At 46.6% G+C, this 27,776-nt stretch overlaps 1 protein-coding gene across 2 annotated transcripts; it reads right to left on the bottom strand.

The window, feature by feature from the left end:
- Positions 1-1,517: 1,517 nt before the first annotated feature.
- LOC307207065 (uncharacterized protein) lies at positions 1,518-21,416 on the bottom strand. 2 transcript variants are annotated; one of them, XM_079960763.1, is made up of 8 exons: positions 20,974-21,416; positions 17,852-18,816; positions 16,965-17,079; positions 16,182-16,246; positions 12,356-12,482; positions 11,403-11,501; positions 5,905-6,027; positions 1,518-5,082 (listed from the first exon to the last, which is right to left on the bottom strand). In XM_079960763.1, exons 2-8 carry the CDS (start codon positions 18,617-18,619, stop codon positions 3,986-3,988), a joined length of 2,394 nt encoding a protein of 797 aa, XP_079816889.1. In that variant the 5' UTR covers positions 18,620-18,816; positions 20,974-21,416; the 3' UTR covers positions 1,518-3,985. The 2 variants fall into 2 exon arrangements, with proteins under 2 accessions (XP_079816889.1, XP_079816890.1); XM_079960764.1 differs by lacking the exon at positions 5,905-6,027.
- Between the last annotated feature and the right edge of the window lie 6,360 nt (positions 21,417-27,776).

Below are 27,776 nucleotides of genomic sequence, written 5' to 3'. Positions count from 1 at the left end.
TCCACACGTTCCATCAATTTCATTTGCCATTCCTCCTTCGTTGGCGTTGTTCCCTCTGTCCATTTCCGAGCATATATCATTTGGGCTGCTGTGATTGCTTCAAGTAACAAATCATTTTGATCTGTGAGGACATCCTAATATTCCTAATAAGGAGATTTCTGGTCTTTTTATATAAGTCCTTTAAAACACCCCCCTCCATTTCATTATATATCATCTATATTGTTATAGATCATCTCCCATAAATCCTTTGCTGATTTACATGTCCACCACATATGATGAAATGTACCCTCCATTTCTTGATACACCAGAAATACAATTAAAATCAATATTTCATACAAACCACCACAGACCACAGTTTGGGAACCCTTGTACTAGAGTTTGGGGTCCGATGCCCAAGGATCAAGGCTTTCTGGGAAATGATATATAATGAAATGAAAAAGGTATTTAAATATACCTTCCTGAAGAAACCAGAGGCCTTCCTCCTGGGTATGGTTAGCCATGTGGTGTTAAAGAAGGACAGAACTTTTTTTATGTATGCTACTACAGCAGCAAGGATTCTTATTGCAAAGTATTGGAAGTCACCAGATCTACCCACCCTGGAAGAATGGCAGATGAAGATGACAGACTACATGGGACTGGCAGAGATGACCGGCAGAATCCGAGACCAGGATAAAGAGACAGTGGAAGAAGATTGGAAGAAATTTAAAGACTATCTTAATAAATATTATAAAATTAACGAAGGCTAGAAAGTCATGGGTTTAAAAATTAGTGGTTTTCAGGGGCGTTGATTAAGGAAAAAGAACAGAATTATCAAAAACTATGGGAAATAAGGGAATGGATTTGCTGATATGATAAATGAGATTAGAATACAGAAGGGGGAGGTGTGAGGTCGGGGAAATTAGGTTTAAGAAAATAAGGTCTGAAATTATACTTGTTTTTGGTTTTTTGTTTGTGTATGTTTTTATTGTTGTCTGTGTTTATATGTTTTTATTGGAAACTTTAATAAATATCATTAAAAAAAAAATAGAGTTTGGGGTCCGCCCGCAAAAATGGGCCTGTTTAAACAATATGCTCCTAAAGATCAATGGTGCTGTGATTTTCAAGTACTAAACTTGGTGCACATGAGACTTGGCTTGAGACTGGAGGGCAAAGCGGAACTCAGTCTGGTCAGAAATGTTTCCTCCTGGCATTATCTGTTGGGGGAGAGAGACAGAGAGAAGAGAAAGCAGGGTTTACTCCTGAACTTGGTGCAGAAGGAACCTCAGCAATACAGTCTGAACGGAGGCCAGGATTTGTTATGTGAAATAAGCTTTCTTCCTCAGGTGACAATAAAACGTTCTTGTTAAGCAGGGACGTTTTGCTCGGTGTCCGGGCAGCTGGTGAAAGAACTGAGGATTATTTATTGAGGTTTTAAATAATTTATAATGGCTCCTTTTCCTGGTTTTATTCTCTTGTGCTGTATTCCACTTGAAGATGAGTGCCTTTTCCATAATTAAATTCTGGACATTTCCTTGAAGCTCATTTGAGATAATTTATTAAGGAACAAAATGCCATCGCACCAACTGGCTGTTAGAACAAACCAACCCAAAACTAAACATCACACACAAACAAACACAGGGCTGAGCGTAATACATCTTCAATTCATTACGGTGTCACTCACCCAGGCTTTCCCACAGTAGGGTAGGCGTGTGTGTGTGTGTGTGTGTGTGAGAGAGAGAGAGAGAGAGAGAGAGAGAGAGAGAGAGAGGATGGTGTAAGCCAGAGGTCAGCAACCTAAGGCCCATGGGTTCCAGCCCATGAGGTTCCTAGAACCGGCCCATGGCCGTTCCATGGATTGGCGTGGGGATTCCACGCTTTATTCCATGCTTCCCCCCCCCCCCATGGCACCATTTTTTCTCTCGCTGCGGGGACTGACTTCTGGGTTGGAAGAGCGCCGGAAATAGCATGTGAGCATGCACACGGGTGTTCCTCCGTCCTGGAAGTGCACCAGAAAAAGTGTGTGTGCACGCGTATGGGAGTGGCTGCACACTCTATTTCCGGCGCACTTCCAGGACAGAGGAACGCCCATGCGTATACGCACACGCTATTTCCAGTGCTCTTCTGACCTGGAAGAGCGCCGGAAATAGCTTGAACGTACACATGAGCACAGTCTGGCCGCTGGGGAGTGGACCAGCCCCGCCTCAAAAAATGTTGCTGACCCCTGGTGTAAGCAGATGTCACCTGATGGAACAGCTTTTAGTTTTTGTAAGAATCGGAATATCTGTTCTCAGTGCTTTTTTTCTTTAAAAAAAATGCATAGGGGTACTCTCATTTTGTCTCAGGAAAACCACGATTTTATAGTTCAAATCGGGGGAAATGAATACAGTAAATGGGCAAAAGTACAAAGATTCACAAAATGTTTAGGGGTATGCATACCCCTGCGTCCCCCCAGAGAAAAAGGACTGTGTGTTCTTATCCAGAACCAAAGAACAACGCCGATTCAAAGGCAGAATTCAGAAGCATGGTACAGCTAATGAGGAAAAACAATGATATAGTGACAAAAATCAGGACAACACGAATACAACAATCTGGGACAGGCTTCCCGCAACATTGAAAGAGGCAGGCCTAATCTGAGACAGTTACTAGATGTCTTTAAGGGCTTCTCCAGATGTCCTTAAAGGACCTTCATGAGAAAGGACCTTTAGCTACAAAGGCCTTGTCCCTCCTCTGTTTCTGCTTGTCTAAGGAAAAGTTTGGATGAAGGCAGGAGGGAGAGGACCTCAACACCTGCGAATTAGGTGAAAAGGGAGGCATGGGAAATAACCGTTTTAAGCAAGCTGCTAGTGTCTGACCACAATTGTATATTTTCATGCATTGCAGTTGGTACTGTCTGCTTTGTGGCTTTTTGCAGCCCTGGTTTTGACAGCATTTTAAAATGCCGGCTGGTTTGCTTTTGATCCGCAGGGGAGACCCTCTGCCTGATTGACCACGTCCCTCCAACATAATCACCTTCCTTCGATCAACATGGGCTCTTGAACTTAACCCTAACCACAGCGTGGACTCGTTTCCTTCCGCAAATGTATTGGGGGAGAGGGGAGCGGACACAACCCGCTTTCAGTACTGCTTGCACCTGAAAAAGGGCAAACTGCTTTGCTCCCATTTTGCACAGGCACCCAGAGCTTCCTGCTGAAATCCGGTAACTGTTGGGTGAGTGGTTGCCCTGCGTTGGTTCGCCATAATGCAAAAGCTTGTGTCCCCAACCCCACACCAAGGTATCTGGTTGGCCACTGTGAAAACAGGATGCTGGACTAGATTTTGTGCAAATAAAAGATAACGGAAGAGGAGATTGTGGGAGAGATACCTGATGTGAGGGTGGGGGGTGACAACAGGAGAAATAGGTCTATACTTTACACATCGAACCTGCAAACGTCTACGTCCTAAGTGACATTTTACACTTATTTTCAGCTGCTTTTGGTTTTAATGTGAAAAGGAGTTCTGTCCCATGGGGAGGAATGCAAGGCGCCATACAGCTCGAAGGGCCAGAGGGCCCCGAACTCAGCAGGGATGGCTCACTGTGTTTTGAAGTAAATTCATGTTCCCATCTAAGAAATGGAGGAGGGATGTCTATGACGTCCGGAGACCAAAGTTACTTTCACGGCACCACTGAGGAAAATCTGCCCCTTGTTCCAAGCTGCTTCAGAAAGGGCCCTTTTCTGTGTGGATTCTCCGATGTGTAAGAATGTTCTCCCAACCAACCAAGAGGATTCGAATGGCAACTGTCATCACCTCAATGCCTCAATTTCAGGACTAGACAGCAGGCCTGGTTTGATCCAGCAAGACTCTGTTTCTCTCTTCTGTATTTATCCTTATATTTGGTAAGCCCCAAATTACAGCAGAAACCTTCTCCAACATCGGTCTCGAATGATTCTGAAACGTGATGCATTTTGCCCAAAACTTATTACACTTTGGGAGCAGGTTTTTGTTTTTTTAAAAAAAGAGGAAACATTCATAAGGTGTCAAGCCCTGCGTGGGTTTTCTGATGATGCATGAGCTTATCTTTCTGGGGGAAGGTTTTTTGGCACTTTGAGCATTCATGCGGTTTTGATTCCGCATGGGTTCTCTGGTGTCTTACCAGCTTCTCCTTCTGGAAGAAGCTTTTCCCGCACTCAGAACACGCAAATGGCTTCTCCCCTGTGTGGATTCGCTGGTGCCGGATCAACTGGGCACTCTGGCAGAAGCTTTTCCCGCACTCGGGGCACCCGTAAGGCTTCTCTCCTGTGTGCATCCGCAGGTGAATGTCAAGGTATGATTTCCTGCTGAAGTTTTTCCCACATTGAAGGCACTCGTAAGGCTTCTCGCCCGTGTGCATCCTCTGGTGTCTTATCAGCTGTCCTCTCTGGCAGAAGCATTTCCCACACTGTAGGCAAGCGTAGGGTTTCTCTCCCGTGTGGATTCTCTGGTGTCGGATCAGCTGCCCGCTCTGGCAGAAGCTCTTCCCGCACTGCGGACACTCGTAAGGCTTCTCGCCCGTGTGGATTCTCTGGTGGGTGACGAGCGAGGACTTGTTGCTGAAGCTCTTTGCGCAGTGCAGACACTCGTACGGCTTCTCGCCCGTGTGGATTCTCTGGTGGGTGATAAGATGCGACCGCGTGCTGAAGCTCTTCCCGCACTGCAGGCACTCGTAAGGCCTCTCCCCCAAGTGGATTCTCTGGTGTGCAAGAAGGTTCTCCCTCTGGCAGAAGCTCTTCCCGCACTCGAGGCACTCGTAGGGCCTCTCGGCCGTGTGGATCATCTGGTGCACGATGAGCCCCGATTGGTGCTCAAACGCCTGCCCGCATTTGCGGCACATGTGGCACTCCTCTCCTGTGCCAATCGCGCCAGCGTTATCAGCCACGGTGGTTTCCACCTCCTGAATGGAGATGCCCCACATCTTCATGGCCCGCTGCCACTGCTGCCTGTCGGACTTGTAGCCCTGATCGAAGGCTTTGGACTTCACAGAAACGTCCCTGAGGGAAACCCCCTGGAACCTCCCGTCAGAACTGGCTGACCTAGGGCCATCTTGATGTGTCCTGCCCATCTCGCTCTCACTGGCAGTGCCGTCGCCTGAAGAGATTAGAGAGACAAGAAGACACAGGCCGTGATATCACTCCATCTGACAGGAGAGGAGGAAAACAGAAGGTACCATGGAGGCAGAAAAATGGACTCCATCCTAACGCTTCAAAACAAAGATGGCAAGAGTTTTGAGCTGATAGGATGAAGCCCATTGCGTCTGACTGGAACATTTCTTCTCAAACTCTGAGGTTTGGGTTGTGAGTGTTGCTGCTTTTTAAGACAAAACAGCACCATTTACACGCAATATATTAGGCTCAGGGGAACTGCAAGGTTTAGTGAGGTGTAGACACACAGAGAGAAAAACTTTACAAATAATAATAATAATAATAATAATAATAATAATAATTTAATATTCATACCCCGCCCACCTGGCTGAGTTTCCCCAGCCACGCTGGGCGGCTCCCAATCAAGTGTTAAAAACAATACAGCATTAAATAACTTCCCTAAACAAGGCTGCCTTCAGATGTCTTTTAAAGATAAGATAGCTGCTTATTTCCTTCACATCTGAAGGGAGGGTGTTCCACAGGGCGGGTGCCACAGAAAAGGCTCTTTGTCTGGTTCCCTGGAACCTCACTTCTCGCAGCGAGGGAACTGCCAGAAGGCCCTCGGCGCTGGATCTCAGTGTCCCGGCAGAACGATGGGGGTGGAGATGCTCCTTCAGGTATACTGGGCCAAGGCCGTTTAGGGCTTTAAAGGTCAGCACCAACACTTTGAATTGTGCTTGGAAACATACTGGGAGAAAAATACCCAGAGGAGGCCCTAACCCAACAAACACCCCCTGAGCTGTGGCGCTCCTTCCTTTTGAATACTTACTTTCACAGTACTCGGCTGCCAGGAAAATGTCATCCTGAGACCCCCCTGGGAAAACTTGGGGTGCGTTTTCCAGATGTGGGATCCCATCTACCGGAGGAGGTTCTTCTTTGATCTCATTTGCAGCTGTGATGCAGGGAAAGAGAAAGAGCAGGAGGGAAATAGGAGTCCCTCTTTTAGAAAAGAGAAGAAACTTCAGAAAACAGAGAGGGTTCTAGACTGCACAACCCATACGGTAGTAGAAACACCAGAAAGTATATTGTAACCCTGGCTGGATCTAGAGACATCAAAGAAGCGTTTCAGTTAAACACGTTGTAAACTCATACAGGGAAACTGGGTTGGGAAAGACGGGACTCAACAACGTCATCTGGTGTCACGGTGTTATACTGCATATACAACACATATAAAAGGCTTTTTTCTTTACCAATCCAGCTGAGTCCCCAGGGTTTCCCAAATGTGGATGTCCTGTTGTTTTGGACTACAACTCCCATCATCCCTAGCTAGCAGGTTCCATGGTCAGGGGTGATGGGAATTGTAGTCCAAAAACAACAGGAAATCCAGATTTGGGAAACACTGTTGTAACCCGGGGAGGTGTACGTGGCCTGGCACAACTGTTTCTGAAGGCAACCCTGTTTAGGGAAGTTTTTTATGTCTGATATTTTATCGTCTTTTTAATATTCTGTTGGGAGCCGTCCAGAGTGGCTGGGCAAGCCCAGCCAGATGGGGTATAAATAATAAATTGTGGTGATGATGACATCCACCATTGTGTGTGGCCTTTCATAGAAGCAGGCCTTCACTGCTCTCCTAAGCCTGACAGTGGTTAATGCTGAATTGTGTTGAACTATCTGCTTTCCAAGCCTCAGTTCCTAATTCATGGGATTGTTCCCTGTACATGGTACATTGTTCCCTGTACTGCAGTACACTGGGAGGATCCCAATATCCTGTTTGCCTACCAGCCCAGATCATGAGATCCCTGGTGCCCAGTGCAGGTAATTTAGGAATTGCACCTCATGGATATGAGCCAACAGTGTGACGCGGCAGCTAAAAAAGCCAATGCAATTCTGGGCTGCATCAATAGGAGTATAGCATCTAGATCAAGGGAAGTAATAGTGCCACTGTATTCTGCTCTGGTCAGACCTCACCTGGAGTACTGTGTCCAGTTCTGGGCACCACAGTTCAAGAAGGACACTGACAAACTGGAATGTGTCCAGAGGAGGGCAACCAAAATGGTCAAAGGCCTGGAAACAATGCCTTATGAGGAACGGCTAAGGGAGCTGGGCATGTTTAGCCTGGAGAAGAGGAGGTTAAGGGGTGATATGATAGCCATGTTCAAATATATAAAAGGATGTCACATAGAGGAGGGAGAAAGGATGTTTTCTGCTGCTCCAGAGAAGCGGACACGGAGCAATGGCTCCAAACTACAAGAAAAAAGATTCCACCTAAACAATAGGAAGAACTTCCTGACAGTAAGAGCTGTTGGACAGTGGAATTTGCTGCCGAGGAGTGTGGTGGAGTCTCCTTCTTTGGAGGTCTTTAAGCAGAGGCTTGACAACCATATGTCAAGAGTGCTCTGATGGTGTTTCCTGCTTGGCAGGGGGTTGGACTCGATGGCCCTTGTGGTCTCTTCCAACTCTATGATTCTATGATATAAGTCCTAGCATTTGACCTAGAGAGCTGAACTTTGGGTGTAGGCCGGAAGGCTGCCATCAGATTTTGTGCGACCCATTGGCCAGCTTGAGGCCTCTCTGTCTCTTTGCAGCTGAAGGGAGGTGTCGCCATCGGCTTGCTTGGTACGTTGTTACTCTTGCGAATGATTTTGCTGCTGTTTAATAAATCTTAAGACTTCTTCACCACTTATATCACACATTTATTTCCGAACCCCTGGGGGGAAAAGAACCCCCTTGCCTTTGGCAAAACCTTCAAAGTGTGAGGGGTCAACTGCAGTACCACCCACAATTCTTAAAAGGAAATAATGTGCTTCTAATATGCTTTAAAAGGTCCAGCACCGAGGGCCTTCTTAGCAGTGGCGCCTGCCCTGTGGAACGCCCTCCCATCAGATGTTAAGGAAATAAGCGACTATCTTGTCTTTTAAAAGTAAGAAGGCAGCCCTGTTTAGGGAAGTTTTTAATGTTTAATGCTGTATTGTGTTTTTAATATTTGGTTGGAAGCCGCCCAGAGTGGCTGGGGAAACCCAGCCAGATGGGCGGGGTATAAATTATTATTATTATTATTATTATTATTATTATTATTTCTTCTTATGCATACACATCCCAGGGTCAAACTTAAAAACAATGAATCTTGAGGGGATCATCTTCCTGCACTCTTTAGTACAGTGGTACCTCAGGTTACATACGCTTCGGGTTACAGACTCCGCTAACCCAGAAATAGTGCTTCAGGTTAAGAACTTTGCTTCAGGATAAGAACAGAAATCAGGCTCCGCCAGTGCAGCAGCAGCAGAAGGCTCCATTAGCTAAAGTGGTGCTTCAGGTTAAGAACAGTTTCAGGTTAAGAATGGACCTCTGGAACAAATTAAATACTTAACCTGAGGTACCACTGTATATGCAATTTTTTGTACAGCTTACTTGGTCAGAGAACTCCACTGCAAAATTTGGGGAGGTGCAAATTTAGAAAGATATCTGTGTTTCAGTTTATGTATTGCTTCAGAAAGTACGAGAGAATATAATTTCTCCCTCATCCCTAGCTCTGTCACTGAACTACAGGCGATTCCTCAAAGACCTGGGAACATGGGAAGATACCCTATGTGGATTAGATCATTTGGCCATCCAGTACTTACTGCCAACTGTACTGCAACCCAGTGTTGCAGGAAGAGGCCTTTTCCCAGTCCTGCTCCTTGGGATACTTTGAGTGGAGATGGACCTACGGTACTCTGTATGCTTATCGTCCCGGAGCTATGTCTCACTCACAGAACCAAAAGGTACAGTCACGGGACTTCCGGGTTAGCGCGATCGGCTAATGGCGGATTCCCTCCGAGCTCCGGAGGGAATCGGCTCTGTTGCAGACGGGTCTCACGGCGACGGTGACGCGGGGACCCTTAGAAACCGCAGGCGCGGAAGCCTGCGGACTTGGTGACTCGGTGGGCACCTCAAGCGCCCCCCCCGACCCACGAAGAGCCTTTTTAAAGGCTACAGAGAGGGTACGGAGAGTGGCGTGGTGCTGTGAGTAGACCGCTACTGCAGTGGAGCGAAGCCGCGAGCCATGGCCGGAGAGCGCTGACTTTTTTCCCTGAAATTTGGACTTGAAATAACCCGTGAGTAGAATGGAATTTGGACTTTAAAATTTTTACCTTTAAATTCGGTACGACCGGGGGATGTGCTAAAGGGAAGTCCGCACCCCCTCTATTTACAAAAGATTTAAAGCAAGGATCGGAGAACTAAGGTGGCGAGATCTTTTTTTTCGGTATGAGTTAAAAGATATTAATTCCATGAATTTGACAGAAGAAGATTTGGGCTGGAGAGTAAGAGTTGAACTTTAGAAGCTTTTGTCTAACCCCCCCCCCCGACCCGGGAGTGTCCCTGTGTGTGAGCTGGAGGAAAAGGAACAAGGAGTTTGACAGCTGTCAAAGGAGCTGTCAAACGGGCAGTTAAAGGAAAAAAATTTTACTGTTTAACATCTCTCTGGACTAAATTTGCTACATTTGAATTAAAGTGCTTGGGAACAAAGTAGTTACAAATAACAAAGCAATAGATTTGTTGGGAAAGGACTATTAAGTAACTAGAATCCCCCTAGGGGAAACTTTGAAACATTACAATGGCTACAGATGGAAAATTACAGGCAGAGATAGAAAGAATGTTTCTTCTCGTGGGAATACTGCAAGAGCAAAGCATGGCTATGAACAAACAACTTATAACCTTGAACTCTAAAACAAGCAACCCTGCTGAATGCATAAAGGATCTGACTGAAACGAAATCTGCAGCTGAACCAGAGGAGACTTTTTTGGAACTGGAGGAGAGGGAAGAAGGAGTTAAGAAACTACAGGAGAGTACCAATTTGAAGCCTACACTGCTAGAACATAAAGAAGAAGATCTTGGGATTACCAATTTGCGAAAGATGCGAAAGTGGAAAGAGGAAGCCCATGGAACACTTGGAATATTGGAACTTAAAAGAAACAAGAAATATGACTGGGGCTTCCTCTTTGAGCATGGGAGATCAGTTGGCTTGTTGCAGCAGCTGTTACCAAGTATTTTGGATGGAAGAAAATTTGATGAGACTGTGCCAGAGCTCCTTCGAAAACTGAGGACCAACAAAGAGGGCTACCAACAAAACCGGCAGAGAGAGACTGACAGAGACTTGAAGGCCTCTGATGTGAGGAATCCAGGCTAAGAACTGTTTTGTGGACACTTATTTGGGAAGGGACAGAAACCGGGGTAGGGAGGGAGGGGAGAACAGAATTTTAAAACTTTTATGACTTTTGTGTTTGGCTATTATGACCTACATTTAATATAAAAAGGGGGAAATTCGTGGAAGGGAATTTGGGTCGACCTTAGAAAAGGACTTAATATTTATAAGAAAATTGGATAAGTAAAATTTGGCCAAGTAATAAGAATTAATTTTAAAAATAACAATAATATGTTAAAGAAGAGAGATAAGAACCTGCTGAGCTAATTATTGGATTTGGGATGTATGAAGGGGGGGTGGGGGGAAGTCAGGGAGTGGGGTTAAGAAAGTAAGGTTATGAAATTATACATGTTTTGTTTTTGTTTTGATCTGTGTGTTTTTTTAAAAATGTGAAAACCCAATAAAAATTACTTTAAAAAAAAAAACAAAAGGTACAGTCACTCCAATCACCTGGGCAGGAGTCCCAGACAACTCCACAGTCTCCATTTGTTGCACTGAAAGATGTGCTTGGGTTGTTTTGGTGATGGCAAATACAATTCTGAGTGAGGACATCACTTCCAAAATCAGCCAAAACAATTTCTGAACTCTTTGGAATTATAAAATAACTCCTCAAATTGTTTGGGTGTGTTTTTGAAATATAAATATTATTTAGATCTATATATAGTGCACATGATTGATGATTTTGAATTATGGTGCTGGAGGAGACTCTTGAGAGTCCCATGGACTGCAAGAAGATCAAACCGATCGATTCTGAAGGAAATCAGCCCTGAGTGCTCACTGGAAGGACAGATCCTGAAGCTGAGGCTCCAATACTTTGGCCACCTCATGAGAAGAGAAGACTCCTTGGAAAAGACCCTGATGTTGGGAATGATGGAGGGCACAAGGAGAAGGGGTCGACAGAGGACGAAATGGTTGGACAGTGTTCTCGAAGCTACCAGCATGAGTTTGACCAAACTGCGGGAGGCAGTGGAAGACAGGAGTGCCTGGCATGCTCTGGTCCATAGGGTCACGAATAGTCGGACACGACTAAACGACTAAACAACATAGTGCGCATGAGAATAAATTTTGGCAACCTCACCAGCCCTTAGAGGGGATTATAAAATTTTTTAGGCATGAATGGTCCCATCACACAGGTGAGCAGTTACCTGCAAAACCTCCTTTTCCTGTTTCCTCAGGGTCTTGAGTGAATAAATCTTCCTTTCCTTCCGGCCAGGGGATGGGGTCTGGTTTGGGAATCAAAAGTCCTTTACAGAAGGGAAGAAAACATAGGAAGTTAAGGAGTGATTTCTGTCATCTCAAGTCATCTAAGTTAGAAAAACGCGTCCTTGACCTGCTACTTTTCTATCTACGGGGAAATATTTCCCTGTTTTTAAAAAAGATGAAGGAACACTTAAAAACATTCCACTGCAGAGCTGCAATTCCCAGAGTAGCTTAACAACCAGTCCCTCTCTACCAGGGAATTCTGGGACTTGTAGCTCTGTGAGGGGAATAATACTTTTATTATTTATATGCTGCTCATCTGACTATATACCAAAACCCTCCAACGGTCTCCTATCTTTCAGTATATGTTGGAGGACAGAGTGGAAAGCTGAGCAGAAGGGGAAATCAAATGAGAGAAAAAAGGGTGCAGCCAGCCAGAATTCCAAACTGAAGTCTACTCTGCTGCAACATTTTATTGCAGGTTCCACTTGTAAGCTAAGAAACGGAAGGGACATACAGTCGTACCTTGGTTTCCAAACAGCTTAGTTCTCGAGCGTTTTGGCTCCCAAACGCCGCAAACCCGAAAGTGAGTGTTCCGGTTTGCGAACTATTTTTAGAAGCCGAACGTCCGACGGGCCTTCCGCGGCTTCCAATTGGCTGCAGGAGCTTCCTGCAGCCAATCAAAAGCCGCGCTTTGTTTCCAAACGTTTTGGAAGTCGAACGGACTTCCGGAACGGATTCCGTTCGACGTCCAATGTACGACTGTACTAGGGTCAATTCTATTTTTAAAGAGGAGACTACCCCTGATAAATAGTCGTGGCTGACATACATGGAAGACACAAGGTGGTCTTTCCCTCCCCCTTGCTCCCTTACAGGTTACTTCAGAGCAGATTCTTACCCAATGAGGCCATATTCCCATAATTCTCCAACGTGACCTCCTTGTACAGAAGTCTTTGGTCCGGATCCAGCAAGGCCCATTCTTCCTCTGCAAAGTAAACCGCCACCTCCTCGAAGGCTAATGGTCCCTGAAATAAGGAAAATGTTGCTTCCTCAACGCTTGATGTCTATTATTATTTATTATTATTTATTGCCTTTATATCCCCACAGGAACTCAAGGGGATGTAATTGGTTCACACACACACACCCAGCTCATCTCCTGTTGTTATCATATAATGATAGAGTTGGAAGGGGATCCCAGGTGTCATTTAGTCCAACCCCCAGCCATAGAGGGGGTTATCATCTCAACAACCCTGTAAGGTGGGTTAGGCTAAGAGACAGTGACAGGCCCAAGGTCCCCAGTGAGGTTCATGGCTGGGATTACCCAGGTTCTAGTCCGACACTCTAACCCAAGGGTCAGCAAACATTTTCAGCCACTGTTACAGATAGGTAGCCGTGTTGGTCTGCCATAGTCAAAACAAAATTAAAAAATTCCTTCCAGTAGCACCTTAAAGACCAACTAAGTTAGTTCTTGGTATGAGCTTTCGTGTGCATGCACACTTCTTCAGATACACTGAAACAGAAGTCACCAGACCCTTCTATCTAGTGGGAAGGTGGGGAGGGGTATTACTCAGAAGGGTGGTGGGATTGGGTGATTGGCAGATAGCTGTGATGAGCCTGTTGACGACTCTTAACGACTGCAATAGGTCTTACAGGAAAAAGCAAGGGGTGCCAACAGTGTCCTTCAGCTCTCTATATTGGACAAACAGGCCAAACCTTACGCCAAAGAATAAACGGACATAAATCTGACATCAGGAACCACAAGACAGAGAAACCAGTAGGAGAACACTTCAATCTCCCAGGACATTCTATACAAGATCTCAAAGTAGCTGTTCTATTACAAAGGAATTTCAGAAATAGACTGGAAAGAGAAGCTGCTGAATTGCAACTTATCACCAAACTTAAAACCATGGAGAGACCTGGTCTGAACAAAGACATTGGATTCTTATCTCATTATACATGACAAAGCCATTTTCCACCTTCTCACCCCTTGCTTTTTCCTGTAAGACCTATTGCAATCGTTAAGAGTCGTCAACAGGCTCATCACAGCTATCTGCCAATCACCCAATCCCACCACCCTTCTGAGTAATACCCCTCCCCACCTTCTCACTAGATAGAAGGGTCTGGTGACTTCTGTTTCAGTGTATCTGAAGAAGTGTGCATGCACACGAAAGCTCATACCAAGAACTAACTTAGTTGGTCTTTAAGGTGCTACTGGAAGGAATTTTTTTATTTTCAGCCACTGTCCCTCAGACCTTGTGGGGGGCCAGACTATACTTTGAAAGGGAAAAAAATGAACGAATTCCTATGCCCTACAAATAACCCAGAGATGCATTTTAAATACAGTAGTACCTCGGGTTACAGACACTTCAGGTTACAGACGCTTCAGGTTATAGACTCCGCTAACCTAGAAATAGCACTTCGGGTTAAGAACTTTGCTTCAGCATGAGAACAGAAATCGCGTGGCGGTGGCAGTGGGAGGCCCCATTAGCTAAAGTGGTACCTCAGGTTAAGAACACTTTCAGGTTAAGGAAGGGCCTCCAGAACGAATTAAGTTCTTACCCAGAGGTACCACTGTAAAAGCACACATTCTACTCATGTAAAAACACCAGGCATGCCCCAAAAATAACACAGAGATGCATTTTAAATAAAAGGGCACATTCCAATCATGTAAAAACACGCTGATTCCTGGACCATCCGTGGGCTGGATTTAGAAGGCGATTGGGCCGGATCTGGCCTTAGTATGCCTACCCATGCTCTAACCACTACACCACACCGACTTTCCCAGGAAGGGTGCAAGAATTCTCCTCCTTAGTTTACAAGAGAGGTGGGGAACCTGTTTTGACCCTTATTAATCTCCACCCCGCTCCATTGGCCAACTTTGACAGGTGGGTGGGGCAACCCACCTGATGTCGTTGTGATGTCAGGTGGCTGACAGGTGGGTTGTCCCGCCCGCCAGTCCAAGACCCTTGGCACGGCTCCTCCCAGGCTCCTGGCAGTCAGCTGGGAACCGCAGTGCCGAGGGACTTTGCCAGTCCTCTGCTGGGGGCTTCCCAGGCGCTGAGCGCAGGGTTGGAAAGAATCAGATCCTGAGGGAACTTGGGACTTGAGCACAACAACATCCTCACCTCCTGTGTTTTCCCAGAACTGATGTTTAGAAGCATTCCTACATGGAGATGTCAAGATGCTGGTTGCCCAGGAAAGTATAAAGACAAGGAAAAGTTACTTACCCTCCTTTTTTATTTCAATATTACAGAGAGAGGCTGTAGAACCCAGCCTCTGTGATAATGGCGTTGTCCTGAGTGAATCTCCACCCACCCCCATCTCCCCCACTTCCTTTTTTAAAATTTAAATTATGTTATTGGTTTTCACATATTACTTTGCAATACAGATATACCAAAGCCAATACCATTTCCTCCCCATCCCCCCATACATTTACATTTCTATTTCCTCAATCCATCATATTCTTTTCTCCTTCCTCCCACTTCCCTCCGCCCCCACTCGATTTCCTCCACACTATACAAATTACAATAATCTTTGCATTCTACAACCTTCTCAAATCATCTACATATTCTTATTATCTTTCCTTACTAATTATTCTTCCATCCAGTACTTCACATTTTAATCTAGGCATATTAGCATATATATTTTTTTTGAGCAATATTTTGCCATATATTCATCAAAACATTTCCACTCCTTTTTAAATTTTTGATTTGACTGATTTCTTATTATAGCAGTTAATTTTGCCAGAATTAAATATTCATTTAGTTTACAAATCCATTCCTCCTTTCTCGGTATAGTTTTTGACTGCCACCTAGAAGTCTCTCCCACTTCCTTGTTCGTCATTCTCATAATCTCCTCCAGAGGTGCTGCAATGTGCCCTCTGCCTTTGAGCTCTTTGCTCTCCTACTTTTAAGGCTCACCGGGCTCTGGGAGAAGGAGGTTCTGGGATGCTTTCTAGTGACACCGTGTCAGGATAGGAAGGCGGTCTCCACTATTCCTCCTCTGCCCAGTCCCTGACAGGAGGCAGAGTATGGGCATCAGGGTTAGTAAGACGCTTTGAGATTTGTTTTACTGCAAAGTGATAAATAAATGCAATACAGGGGTACCTCTGGATGCGAACGGGATCCGTTCTGGAGCCCCGTTCACATCCTGAAGCAAACGCAATCCACGTCTGCGCGTGCACGGGTCGCGATTTGCTGCTTCCGCTCATGCACGTGACATCATTTTGAGCGTCTGCACATGTGCGAGCGGCGAAACCCGGAAGTAACGTGCTCCGTTACTTCTGGGTCGCCGTGGAGCGCAACCCAAAAATGCTTAACCTGAAGCTACCCGAGGTATGACTATAGAGCCATACCTTGGATCCCAAATGCCTTGGAACTCGGACATTTTGGCTCCCGAACACTACAAATCCAGAAGTGAGTGTTCCGGTTTGCGAACGTTCTTTGGAAGCTGAACGTCTGATGGGGCTTCCAGGGCTTTTGATTAGCTGTAGGAGCTTCCTGCAGCCAATCAGAAGCTGTAATTTGGTTTCCAAACGTTTTGGAAGTCGAACGGATTTCTGGAATGGATTCCGTTTGACTCCCAAGGTACGAACCAGAAAAAAGCGTGCGCATCCAACATCCGGCAAATTCTCAACCACATGGCAAACCACCTCAACTACATCTCTATTCCCTCTTCCTCGCATTCCCTCCCCAACCGCCGCAACTCCCATGTTGAGGCCTCACCTGAGTTGGCTCCGGAGCAGGATGACGAGATGAGCCACAGGAAATCAGAGGCCGCACCCCACTGGCTACAAGGCGGGAAGGGATGGGAGAAGCAAAATGGGAGACAGGTCACCATTACGTTCATTTCATTTATTCAAAACATTTCTCAGGTCTCCACACTTCTAATTCTACAATTATATTATTCTATTATTGTTTAAGGGACGCGGATGGCACTGTGGGTTAAACCACAGAGCCTAGGACTTGCCGATCAGATGGTCGGCGGTTCGAATCCCCACGACGGGGTGAGCTCCTGTTACTTGGTCCCTGCTCCTGCCAACCTAGCAGTTCGAAAGCACGTCAAAGTGCAAGTAGATAAATAGGTACCGCTCTGGCGGGAAGGTAAACGGCGTTTCCGTGCGCTGCTCTGGTTCGCCAGAAGCGGCTTAGTCATGCTGGCCACATGACCTGGAAGATGTACACCGGCTCCCTCCGCCAATAAAGCGAGATGAGTGACGCAACCCCAGAGTCGGTCACGACTAGACCTAATGGTCAGGGGTCCCTTTACCTTTTTATTATTGTAAAACTGCTCTGGGAATTGTGGCTCTGGGAACAGAATAGGGGTCTTCCCAGGATCTTTTGGGGGAAGCCATGATGGTATGAATCAGCTTTAAATGTAGGTTGTTTATGTTTAATGTTATACACAAATACCTAGGTCTATGCCCCCTTGAATTCATGACTGAAGGAAACAAAACCTTTGTAAACAAGCCGCTTTTGTAAAGTCTCATCCATCCCAAAACTCCTTACCAAGCAGACTGGCATCTTCATTCTCCTCCTCCTCCTCCTTGCATAAAGGTCCTGGCTGAATACCCAAAGGTGAGAGCAGACCCAGAGCAGTTTCCCTCTTTTCCTCCTCAGGTACCTGGAGCAACAGAGAGGACATAACAGCATCAGAAGAGTGTTTTGGATCAGACCAGTTGCCCCTCTAGTCCAGCATCCTGTTCTTACTAGATGCCTGTGGGCAAGGACCCCCTTGTTCAGGGCAGAGTGACGGAAGTTAGAAGGAGCACCAAAAGGAAACAGTGCTATTCTAGCCAGGAGTGGGGAAACCTGCAAGCACCTCCAGATGTTGCTGAACTACAACTCCCATCATCCCAGGCCATTGACCATGCTAGCCGCAAAGGCTGATGGGAGTTGGAGTCCATCATTACCCAGAAGGCACTGGGCTGGCAAAGCTTGTTTTAGAGGAGTGGGGTGGGTTCTGTTGCCGTTGATAATAAATGGGCAGCCAGAAAATGTCATGAGTATTGAGTGAGCAGGATCCCATTTAATGGGTTTTGATGTTTTGCTTGAATGGTTTAATTTGGCAGTTTGATGGCCTTGATGTATACAGTGGCACTGCGGGTTACATATGCTTCAGGTTACAGACTCTGCTAACCCAGAAATAGTACCTCAAGTGAAGAACTTTGCTTCAGGATGAGAACAGAAATCGTGCTCCAGCGGCACAGCAGCAGCGGGAGGCTCCATTAGCTAAAGTGGTACCTCAGGTTAAGAACAGTTTCAGGTTAAGAACAGACCTACAGGACGAATTAAGTTCTTAACCTGAGGTACCACTGTACTGCTCTGCAAAAAAAAAAAAAAAAGAAAATTTAAAAATAATGATAAGTGCCCCTTCGGGTATTCGGTGGCCTCACCTTCCGTTCCCATCCCTGAGGCTCATCCTCTTCCTGGCTCAGCAGGAAATCCTCTGCCAGGGCCACCGCTTCGGCACAGCTCTCTGCGCCCCCTGCCTTGACCCAGCCCTGCATTTCCTGAGGCAGGACAGCCAAGAACTGCTCCAGGACCAACATCTCAACCATCTGCTCCTTGGTGTGCTTCTCCGGCTTCAGCCACTGACAGCACAGCTCCCGGAGCCGCCTGCAAATCTCTCGGGGTCCCTCCATCTCCCGGTAGCAGAAATGTCTGAAGCGTTTACGCTGGATTTCGGCACTAATGTCACCCGGGGCAGTTCCCCTTTCCACCTTTCCCCTCCCTCTGGCATGCAGGCTCTTTGGGGCTTCCGCGTTGAGATTTGGCGAGATCTGGGTCAACCTCTCTTCTCTAGGACACCGGTCACTTTGGGCTTCCTCTCTGATGGAGACCTTATCGCCCCATCGAAGCTGTGGATTACCCCATCCTGCTTGAGGCGGCTGCAGGCCCCTCAAAAAGTCATGCCACTGGATTTCCCAGTGTTGGGCCAAACCTTCCTTGGGTTCCTGTTTAATCTGTAGCAGTGGCGGACCTTTGGAAAAGCCTTGGGCCGTCCCAGCTTGCACAAAATGGCGGCCTTTGTCTCCTTGTTCTTCTCCAATTGAATAATCTGGTGCTTCTGCCTCTTCCAGTTTAATTCCTGCAGGCAACTCGTGAGCAAATAAAGGCTGAAACTGGAAGCCTACAGTTGCCATCCCTGATCCTCCAGACATCGAAGAGGCCTTTTTCTCTTTCGCCTCAACAGAGCTGGATCTACAGATTTGTTCCGTGCCTCTTAACTAGAGGGAGGTTGCTTCGGCCCTGTAAAACGCAAAATCTTTAGGAAAGGCTGCAGGGCTGGATCTTTAGAGGATAGAGACAGGTCACCCAGAAGGTGGATTCATTCTCAAGCCAGGGGACAGGCTTCTCCCTAAAGAAAAGAAGACATAAGCATATCGGATGAAGAGTTCTGCTGGATCAGACCTGTCTTGTCCACCATCTTGGAAAATGCCACCTCCCTGGGTTGGATGTAACTAGGAAGGCAGGCAGGTTGAGTCAGTCAGAGGTTGGTGGGGCAGTGCCCCATTTGCCCTAGGGCCTCAAGGACACCCTCCACTGCTCTTTCTTCTTTACAACTATTAAGGGCACAGGACCCCTGCCCTCTTTTTCATCTGACTACCCCTCTTTAGAGAGACGCAGGTGGCGCTGTGGGTTAAACCACGGAGCCTAGGACTTGCTGACAGGGTGAGCTCCCGTTGCTTGGTCCCTGCTCCTGCCAACCTAGCAATTCGAAAGCAACCAACTAAATGATTTAAGATAGTTAAAAATAAAGGTTTCAGTTGTGAAATATCAAGATTTCAAAAAGATTTGTGAGAAAATAATGTTGAATTATTATCTAAAATGTATAGCTTGCTTTTAGAGTGGCATACAAAAGATTAACAGGTCAAGTTGGTAATGGACAAAGGATTTGCAACATAATGGGTTAAACCACAGAGCCTAGGACTTGCTGATCAGAAGGTCTGCGGTTGGAATCCCCATGACAGGGTGAGCTCCCGTTGCTCGGTCCCTGCTCCTGCCAACCTAGCAGTTCGAAAGCATGTCAAAGTGCAAGTAGATAAATAGGTACCACTCCGGTGGGAAGGTAAACGGCGTTTCCGTGCTCTGCTCTGGCTCGCCAGAAGTGGCTTAGTCATGCTGGCCACATGACCCGGAAGCTGTATGCTGGCTCCCTCGGCCAATAACGCGAGATGAGCGCCGCAACCCCAGAGTCGGCCACAACTGGACCTAACAGTCAGGGGTCCCTTTACCTTTACTCCTCTTTAGACAGACTTACCTTCCATCAGGAGGCACACCCCCCCCCATTTATTTCATTTCAGAGAATCCCTGAAAGCAAAGTTGTGCAGAATTCCCTACAAGCTGCATTTGATGTTAAAATTAGAACCCACCTCCTCCTGGTTGCTTTAGTTAGAAGAGGCAGATGGCTAAATAAGCACATGTGGCTTATTCCATTAGAGAAGACTCTTATTTTGCTCCTGCTTAAAGGATCTAAAACCTGGGATAGCTCAGTCAGTAGAGCATGAGACCCTTAATCTCAAGGTTGTGGGTTCAAGCCCCATGTTGTGCAAAAAAATTATAATCCTGCATTGCAGTGGGTTGGACAAGACAACACTTGAGGTCGCTTCTAACTTTATAATTCAGCAACCCTTACAACCATCCCTGACAACACCCCCACAAAAAAAATTGCTGCCAGAATTGTAGAAACACCATTAGGTCGCCATCTTCCTTCCCTCTGCCATGTTCCTGTGCAGCCTGAGAGACACAGAAATTAAGCAAAGGGACATTTTTTCCTGACACCCTCCCCTAAATTTTGCCTCCTAATGTGTGTGAATATTATTGCTGCCACCTTTCCACCCCGTCTCACTCCTGTACCTATTACAGCAGCCAGACACACCAAAAATAAACAAGGGGGACATTTATTTCTTGACACCCCTTTCCCCAATTTTCCCACCTGAACTGCAGAATCATCATTACGTTGCCACCTTTCTTCATTTACCATGCTCCTGTGTTCATTACAGCAGCCAGAGGCACGGAAAATAAACATTTTCTCCTGACATTCACACTCCGCACAGTTGCCACCTGTGTTGTGGGAACAACACTGAGTTGCCACGTTTCCTCCCTGTGTCAAGCTCCTGTGCTTTCCCCCCCAGCAGCTTGAGACAACAAGAAATAAACAAGAGAATCTCCCCTGTCTTCGTGGTCGTGGTTTGCCTGCTTTTTTGACAAAAACAACAAAAGCAAACCGTAATCATAAATCTTTGCACCCCAGTGGAGTTTCTACCTCTCATTCTGTTTATTTCAGACGCAACTCCCCAAACGTGAGCAATAGATGCAAACAATAATATTAAGAATGACTACATCCTTGCAACCTCGTGCAAGGACCGGGGTGAGAGAGCATCATCCCTGCTCCTTACAGGCCCCTGTTCAGATGCCTTTTCTCCCTCTTTTTACTCCTCCATCCCTTGCAGATGAAATATTCCCTTTGTCCAAAAACAGCCACCCGCCTTTCTCCCCCTTTCTTTCAACTCACCCCTCCAGCACGCCCTGCAAGCAGCACCTCTGACCCTTCCCAAAGATCTCTCTGTGTGTGTCTCTGAGCAAAGGAGGCCTCTGCATCCCCAGATGGGAGGGAGAGAAGGAGGCAGAATAAGAAGAATGGCAATAACAACACAGGAAGGTCTTTTGGCATCCCTCCTTCTCGGGAGCCTTTCTAGGAAGCTGGGCTCCATCTTCTCCTTTTTCTTAACCCTTTCCAAAGGCAGAGTATATACGCAAAGGTGCATATAGTTAAAGCTCTGGTTTTCCCAGTAGTGATGTATGGAAGTGAGAGCTGGACCATAAAGAAGGCTGATCGCTGAAGAATTGATGCATTTGAATTCTGGTGCTGGAGGAGACTCTTGAGAGTCCCATGGACTGCAAGAAGATCAAACCTCTCCATTCTGAAGGAAATCAGCCCTGAGTGCTCACTGGAAGGACAGATTGTGAAGCTGAGGCTCCAGTACTTTGGCCACCTCATGAGAAGAGAAGACTCCCTGGAGAAGACCCTGATGTTGGGAAAGATGGAGGGCACAAGGAGAAGGGGGAAGCTACCAGCATGAGTTTGACCAAACTGCGGGAGGCAGTGGAAGACAGGAGTGCCTGGCGTGCTCTGGTCCAGGGGGTCACGAATAGTCGGACACGACTAAACAACAACAACAAAGGCAGAATAGGAGGCAAGCAGGGAACTGCTGCTGGAGGGAGAAGGAATCGATTTCACATCATGGTTCAAAACCGCACCAGGGACATTAGGAATCTACCCATAGCTGTTAACGTTTCCCTTTTTTTAAAGGGAAATTCCCTTATTCCGAATAGGATTCCTCGCAAGAAAAGGGAAAAGTTGACAGCTATGAATCTACCTAAAAGGGATGCAGGTGGCGCTGTGGGTTAAAGCCTCAGCGCCTAGGGCTTGCCGATCGAAAGGTTGGCGGTTCGAATCCCTGCGGCGGGGTGCGCTCCCGCTGCTCGGTCCCAGCGCCTGCCAACCTAGCAGTTCGAAAGCACCTCTGGGTGCAAGTAGATAAATAGGGACCGCTTACCAGCGGGAAGGTGAACGGCGTTTCCGTGTGCGGCTCTGGCTCGCCAGAGCAGCGATGTCACGCTGGCCACGTGACCCGGAAGTGTCTCCGGACAGCGCTGGCCCCCGGCCTCTTAAGTGAGATGGGCGCACAACCCCAGAGTCTGTCAAAACTGGCCCGTACGGGCAGGGGTACCTTATGAATCTACCTTAGGCCAAGTCGGACTGTTGGTCCATCTACCTCAGGATGTCTGCACTGACTTGGCAACAGCTCTCCAGGACAGGAGACTCTTTTAATCTCAGGGTTGTGGGTTTGAGCCCCAGGTTGGGCATTGCTGGGGGGTAGGTCCAATTTTACAATTCTATTATTATTTGTTCTTACCCTCCCAGGGCTATGGGTCCCACAGAGATTTAGTAAGGGAGAGCCATGACTGTTTAAAGTGGCATTATGGAATCAGAATTGCAGAGTTGGGAGGGAGCTCAGTGAGTGGTGCTGTAGTCCAACCCCTTGCGATGCAGGAATCTCAACTGAATCATACATGACAGGTGACCCTCCAACCACTGCTTTAAAATTTCCAAGAAAGGAGAGTCTACCAACATACGAGGGAGTCTGTTCCACCTTTGAACAGCTTTTACCGTCCAGTTCTGAATTTAAGGAGGATATTGACAAGCCGAAACGGGTGCAGAGGAGGGCAGCCAAGATGATCAAGGGTTTGGAAGCCAAGCCATATGAGGCATGTTTGAAGGAGCTGGGTGTGTTTAGCCAGGAAAAGAGGAGACTGAGAGGAGATATGAGATCTCAAGGGCTGTCACATGGAAGAGGGAACATGCTTGTTTTCTCCTGCTCTGGATGGCGGGACTCGAACCCATGGCTTCAAGTTGCAAGAAAGGGGAATCCAAATAAACTTCAGGAAGAACTTTCTGGTGCAGATGAGGCCTAGCTTGCAGTGCAGGCTAAGAATTAATGATTTCCTAGAAACTCGTGACTTTTCAGAATAAACACCATGGCTTTTAAATCAGGGACAAACTGGAAAACAGGGTAAACTAATGCATGTTTATCACTGAATCACAGAGCTGGAAGGGACCCAGGGGTCATCTAGTCCAACCCCCCGCGATGCAGGAATCTCAGAGAAAGCATCCCTGACAGAGGGCCTTCCAACCTCTCCTTAAAAAACTTCAAGGAAGGAGAGTCCACAATCTCCTGAGGGAGACATTTCCACTGTCAGACAGCTCTTACCGTCAGAAAGTTTCCCCTGATGTTTAGTCGGAATCTCCTTTCTTGTAACTTGAAGCCATGGGTTCGAGTCCTACCCTCCACAGCAGGAGGAAACAAGCATGCACCCTCTTCCATGAGATACTGGAAGACGGCTATCATCTCTTTAGTACTGAAGGAAAAAATGAGTGACTCCATCTGTACATTAGCAGGGGAGTGTGTATTGCTGTCATTTGCTGTCAATTCCCCTCACAGAGCTACAATTTCCAGAGTTTCTTGGGAAGAGAGACTGACGGTTAAGCTACCCAAGGAATTATGAATCTGGGCAGGGAATAAGGCATCTCCCTAAGCTCTCTGCACCCTTAACAAATCATCATCATCAAACCTTTATTGGCATCATATACAAACATTCAGAATAAATAGGCCAATGCGATCTCATTGCCATTTCAACAGTATAGTCATTTGCCAAAGGGAAGAAGAAGCGAGCAATCTATTTCACCTCTGTGGGACTCCAGCAAGGCCAGGGTCCTGTTAGCGTACTTTGGCGGCAGAAAATCAAATAGAGGAACTTGGCTACTGTCTTGGTGAGCTCCTGGCCTCTCCCCTGTAATAAGAAGCGTATAACCTCTGTCTCTGGTTTCCATGTTGGGATACATAGGTGGTCTAAGAATTGTTGGCGGAGATCATAATATATTTTGCAATTAAGGGCCATGTGAGCTAGATGGGCATCACATGTGCAGATCCTAACCTCTTCTGCCATATCTGCAAACCTAACCCAAAGGAGGTTAGAAGGATTACAATTGAGCCCAGCCAGCAAAAAAGCCCTTCTTTTTTACAGGCTAAACAAAAATTGTAAATAATTAAGGTTAAATTCCTGCACCCAGGGGAGTCGAAAATAGAGGGGAACATGTTTTTTCCGCAGCTGAGATTAGTTCCTGGTGGTCTATGTCCCACAGCCTAGTTTTTAACATGGCCTTGGCGATTGGAAAAGCCACAGCACCTAGGAGATCCTCTGAAAGCCCAAGTTGCCGTAACTTTGTGCAAAACAGTTGTAGCGCTGGGGAAGGGAAGGGGTCTGACAGAACTTCGCTAAGTAAAGTATCTTTGTCTGCTGAAAAACAAATGTTTAGCCAGCATAAAAGAAAACTTGTCCAGGGATCTGTCTCTACCCTTAACAGATGACAGCACCCAGAATTCTTTGAGGGAAGCTGTGACTATATAGAATGGCATCGTAGTACTTTAAATGAATGCAAATGCGGCAAAATGGTTTCATAGGTATGCCATACAGTCATGCCTCACGTTACGGACGCTTCAGGTTAAGTGTTTTCGGCTTGCAGCCTGCAGGAAACTCAGAAGTACCAGAACGGGTTACTTCCGGGTTTCGCTGCTCGCACATGCGCAGAAGCACCAAATCGCGCTGGCGCCTGCGCAGACATGGCGCTTCAGGATGCGAACACTGCGAGTTGCAGACGTGCCTCCGTCACAGATTACGTCCTCAATCTGAGGTTCCACTGTATATCAAAAAGTGAAAATCCATACACAGAATTGGTTGAGCATTTTTTTTTTTTAGTTTTGCCCAAAGTTGTTGAGATTTTTGAGCAAAATCGCAAAAAAAATAAATAAAAATGTTTTTGAGCTCTTTTTAAGGAAAATGGCACTGCCGACGGGGGTTGCCTTACATCCGGATTTTCCCATTTTGACGATTTCCGCCCGGACACTGCTTCCGACTGCAGTATTATGGGTATGTCCAGACGTATGGCAACCCTAGTTTAAAAATATGGTGTGAATGTGGCCGCAACCTGAGCCTTGGAAAGCACGTAGAGCTGAAAGAGGAAGTGGGAAAGAATGCCCATCTTCAGACTTCCTTCTTCAACTCCATGTGGTTTTCAAGGGAGGGTAACTACCCTGTCTCCCCACCTCATGACCAAGGGGGCAGAGGTGGACTTCATGGGTGCCAGAGGAAGACCTAAAGGGCAACACTGCCCCCAGGGGGTGAGCCTTAAGTTCGATTCTGCAGGACTCTCCTTAGACGACACTGAAATCTTTGTTGGTATTATTATTTGAGAAACAGCCGTTGCAAGACACACATGGAAGCTCTCGAGTAACAAAAGCAAAAAGGCACGAGTTACTAGAACCGAGACTGCATTTCGCACTAACTTTTTATTTAAATAACGGATGAGAACACGACAGTTATTTTCTACTCGCAAAAACAAGGACGTGGGATATCGGTTTTGCTCAACAGAAAAAGGAAGCTTATTTATAAGGAGGCTTAAAACAAACATAGCCATTCAAAGGTTCCAGAAGCGAGAAACTTTCTCCAATGTTATACAGTGGTACCTCGGGTTACATACGTCTCAGGTTACATACGCTTCAGGTTACAGACTCCGCTAACCCAGAAATAGTGCTTCAGGTTAAGAACTTTGCTTCAGGATGAGAACAGAAATTGTGCTCCGGCAGCGTGGCAGCAGCAGGAGGCCCCATTAGCTAAAATGGTGCTTCAGGTTAAGAACAGTTTCAGGTTAAGAACAGACCTCTGGAATGAATTAAGTACCTAACCAGAGGTACCACTGTATATGAGTTAAAAACAGAATTATAGAGTAGGGAGGGCCATATGAGGTACCGGTATGTGTCCCAGGGGGTTGCCAACACTATCAGGCCTCGTGGGCACATTTGGGATTTTTGTAGTGAGCATCACGCCCACTGGTCAACTCTATCTTCAACTTCTCTACCCTGCCACCCAAAATAGTCATCTGCTTTGCCTCACTTTGTCTCACTTTTCCAAGGGATCTGAGCAAAACTCTTGTCAAGGAGAAGTTATCTGAGCACAAAGAAATGAAAGAGGAACTGGGAAAGAGCGTCACTTTTCCAACTTCTTCAGAGGGTTTGTGGGCACAAGGGGATGACTTCAAGGGTGTCCTTGCGCCCACGAGCCCCTTGTTGGCAACCACCGATGTATCCCACCCATGCTCAGTGGGCGATCTGCAATGCAAGATGCAGCTACAGCATTCCAGCCTCTGGTTACAAACCTGCAGCCCCTCCTGAGGCGGTGAGTTCCACTGGTGATCATCTCCCAGACTCAACCCCTGGCATCACCGGGAAGAGCCAAGAAAGACCCCTGTCTGAAAGCAGAGCTTCTGTCAGCCAGCAAGGACAATAGTAAAGGTAAAGGGACCCCTGACCATTAGGTCCAGTCGTGGCCGACTCTGGGGTTGCTGCGCTCATCTCGCTTTATTGGCCGAGGGAGCCGGCGTACAGCTTCCAGGTCATGTGGCCAGCATGACTAAGCCGCTTCTGGCGAACCAGAGCAGCGCACAGAAATGCCGTTTACCTTCCCACCAGAGTGGTACCTATTTATCTACTTGCACTTTGACGTGCTTTCGAACTGCTAGGTTGGCAGGAGCAGGGACCAAGCAACGGGAGCTCACCCCGTCGCGGGGATTTGAACCACCGACCTTCTGATCGGCAAGTCCTAGGCTCTGTGGTTTAACCCAGAGCGCCACCAGCATGGACAATACTGAGCTGGAAAAACCAATGGTATAGTCTTCCGCATGTATGGCAGATGTGCTGCCCCCTTCCCCAAACCTCTGGAGGTCAAATTTTTTTAAGAACGCTCAATCAAAAGCATGTGTCTCTCTCATAAGAGCCAAAAGTAAGAGAGAAAAGAGTTTGAACATGAAATAATAACAATCAGCATGGCTAATAATTTTCTGTACAGTGGTGCCTCGCAAGACGAAATTAATCCGTTCCGTGAGGCTCTTCGTATAGCGGTTTTTTCGTCTTGCGAAGGAAGCCCATTGACAGCTTAGAGGATTTACCGGTTTAGCGGCTTTTAGCGGATCAGCTGATAAGTGGCTTAGCGGCTTAGGAAAAGGGGAAAAAAAGGGAAAAAACTTGCAAGAACTCGCAAGACGTTTTTGTCTTGCGAAGCAAGCCCATAGGGAAATTCGTCTTGCGAAGCACCTCAAAAGACGGAAAACTCTTTCGTCTAGCGGGTTTTCCGTCTTGCGAGGCGTTCGTCTTGCAGGGCACCACTGTACTGAACATGATTCTCTGTGATCCTTCCAGGTGTATCAAATAATCTAATGAGATCTTACTGTATGCTTCCTTTCAAACGATATGGAACAAATTTCCATATTTTTTTGTAACCATTCAAATAACACTGTCACTTTGGAGGCATCGCCGCCTGCGGTACCGAACTTGCCTTTCTGCTTCGAAAGCAGGTGGTTCTGCTTGTCTTTCTGCTTAGCAGAGAAAGGGGGTTGTCCCAAAAATCTACTGATTTTTATTGATTTAATAACATGTGCATACCACTTAAGTTTAAGAAATAAAGGCAGTGGGGGTTCCCAGCCCCCACCCCAGTACACCGTGCAATCTTCCTAAGTGTGCAGAAGCCCGTTAATTTGTAAGCTAAAAGAAAAAGGATATTAATAATAAAAACAAGAACCTGCGAGCTTCCAGGCCCTGTGGAATGTTGAGGGTGTCCGCTGAGGGTTTGGAAATGGAGGGAAATGTGGCCTGCAAGATTCCCTAATGGATTATCTTATACAGTGGTGCCCCGCAAGACGAA

The sequence above is a fragment of the Podarcis cretensis genome (assembly GCF_951804945.1).
Source record: "Podarcis cretensis genome assembly, chromosome: 2".
Taxonomy (NCBI): Eukaryota; Metazoa; Chordata; class Lepidosauria; order Squamata; family Lacertidae; genus Podarcis; species Podarcis cretensis.
Note: the sequence above shows the minus strand (reverse complement) of the source record. Positions and strands in the feature narration are given on the sequence as shown.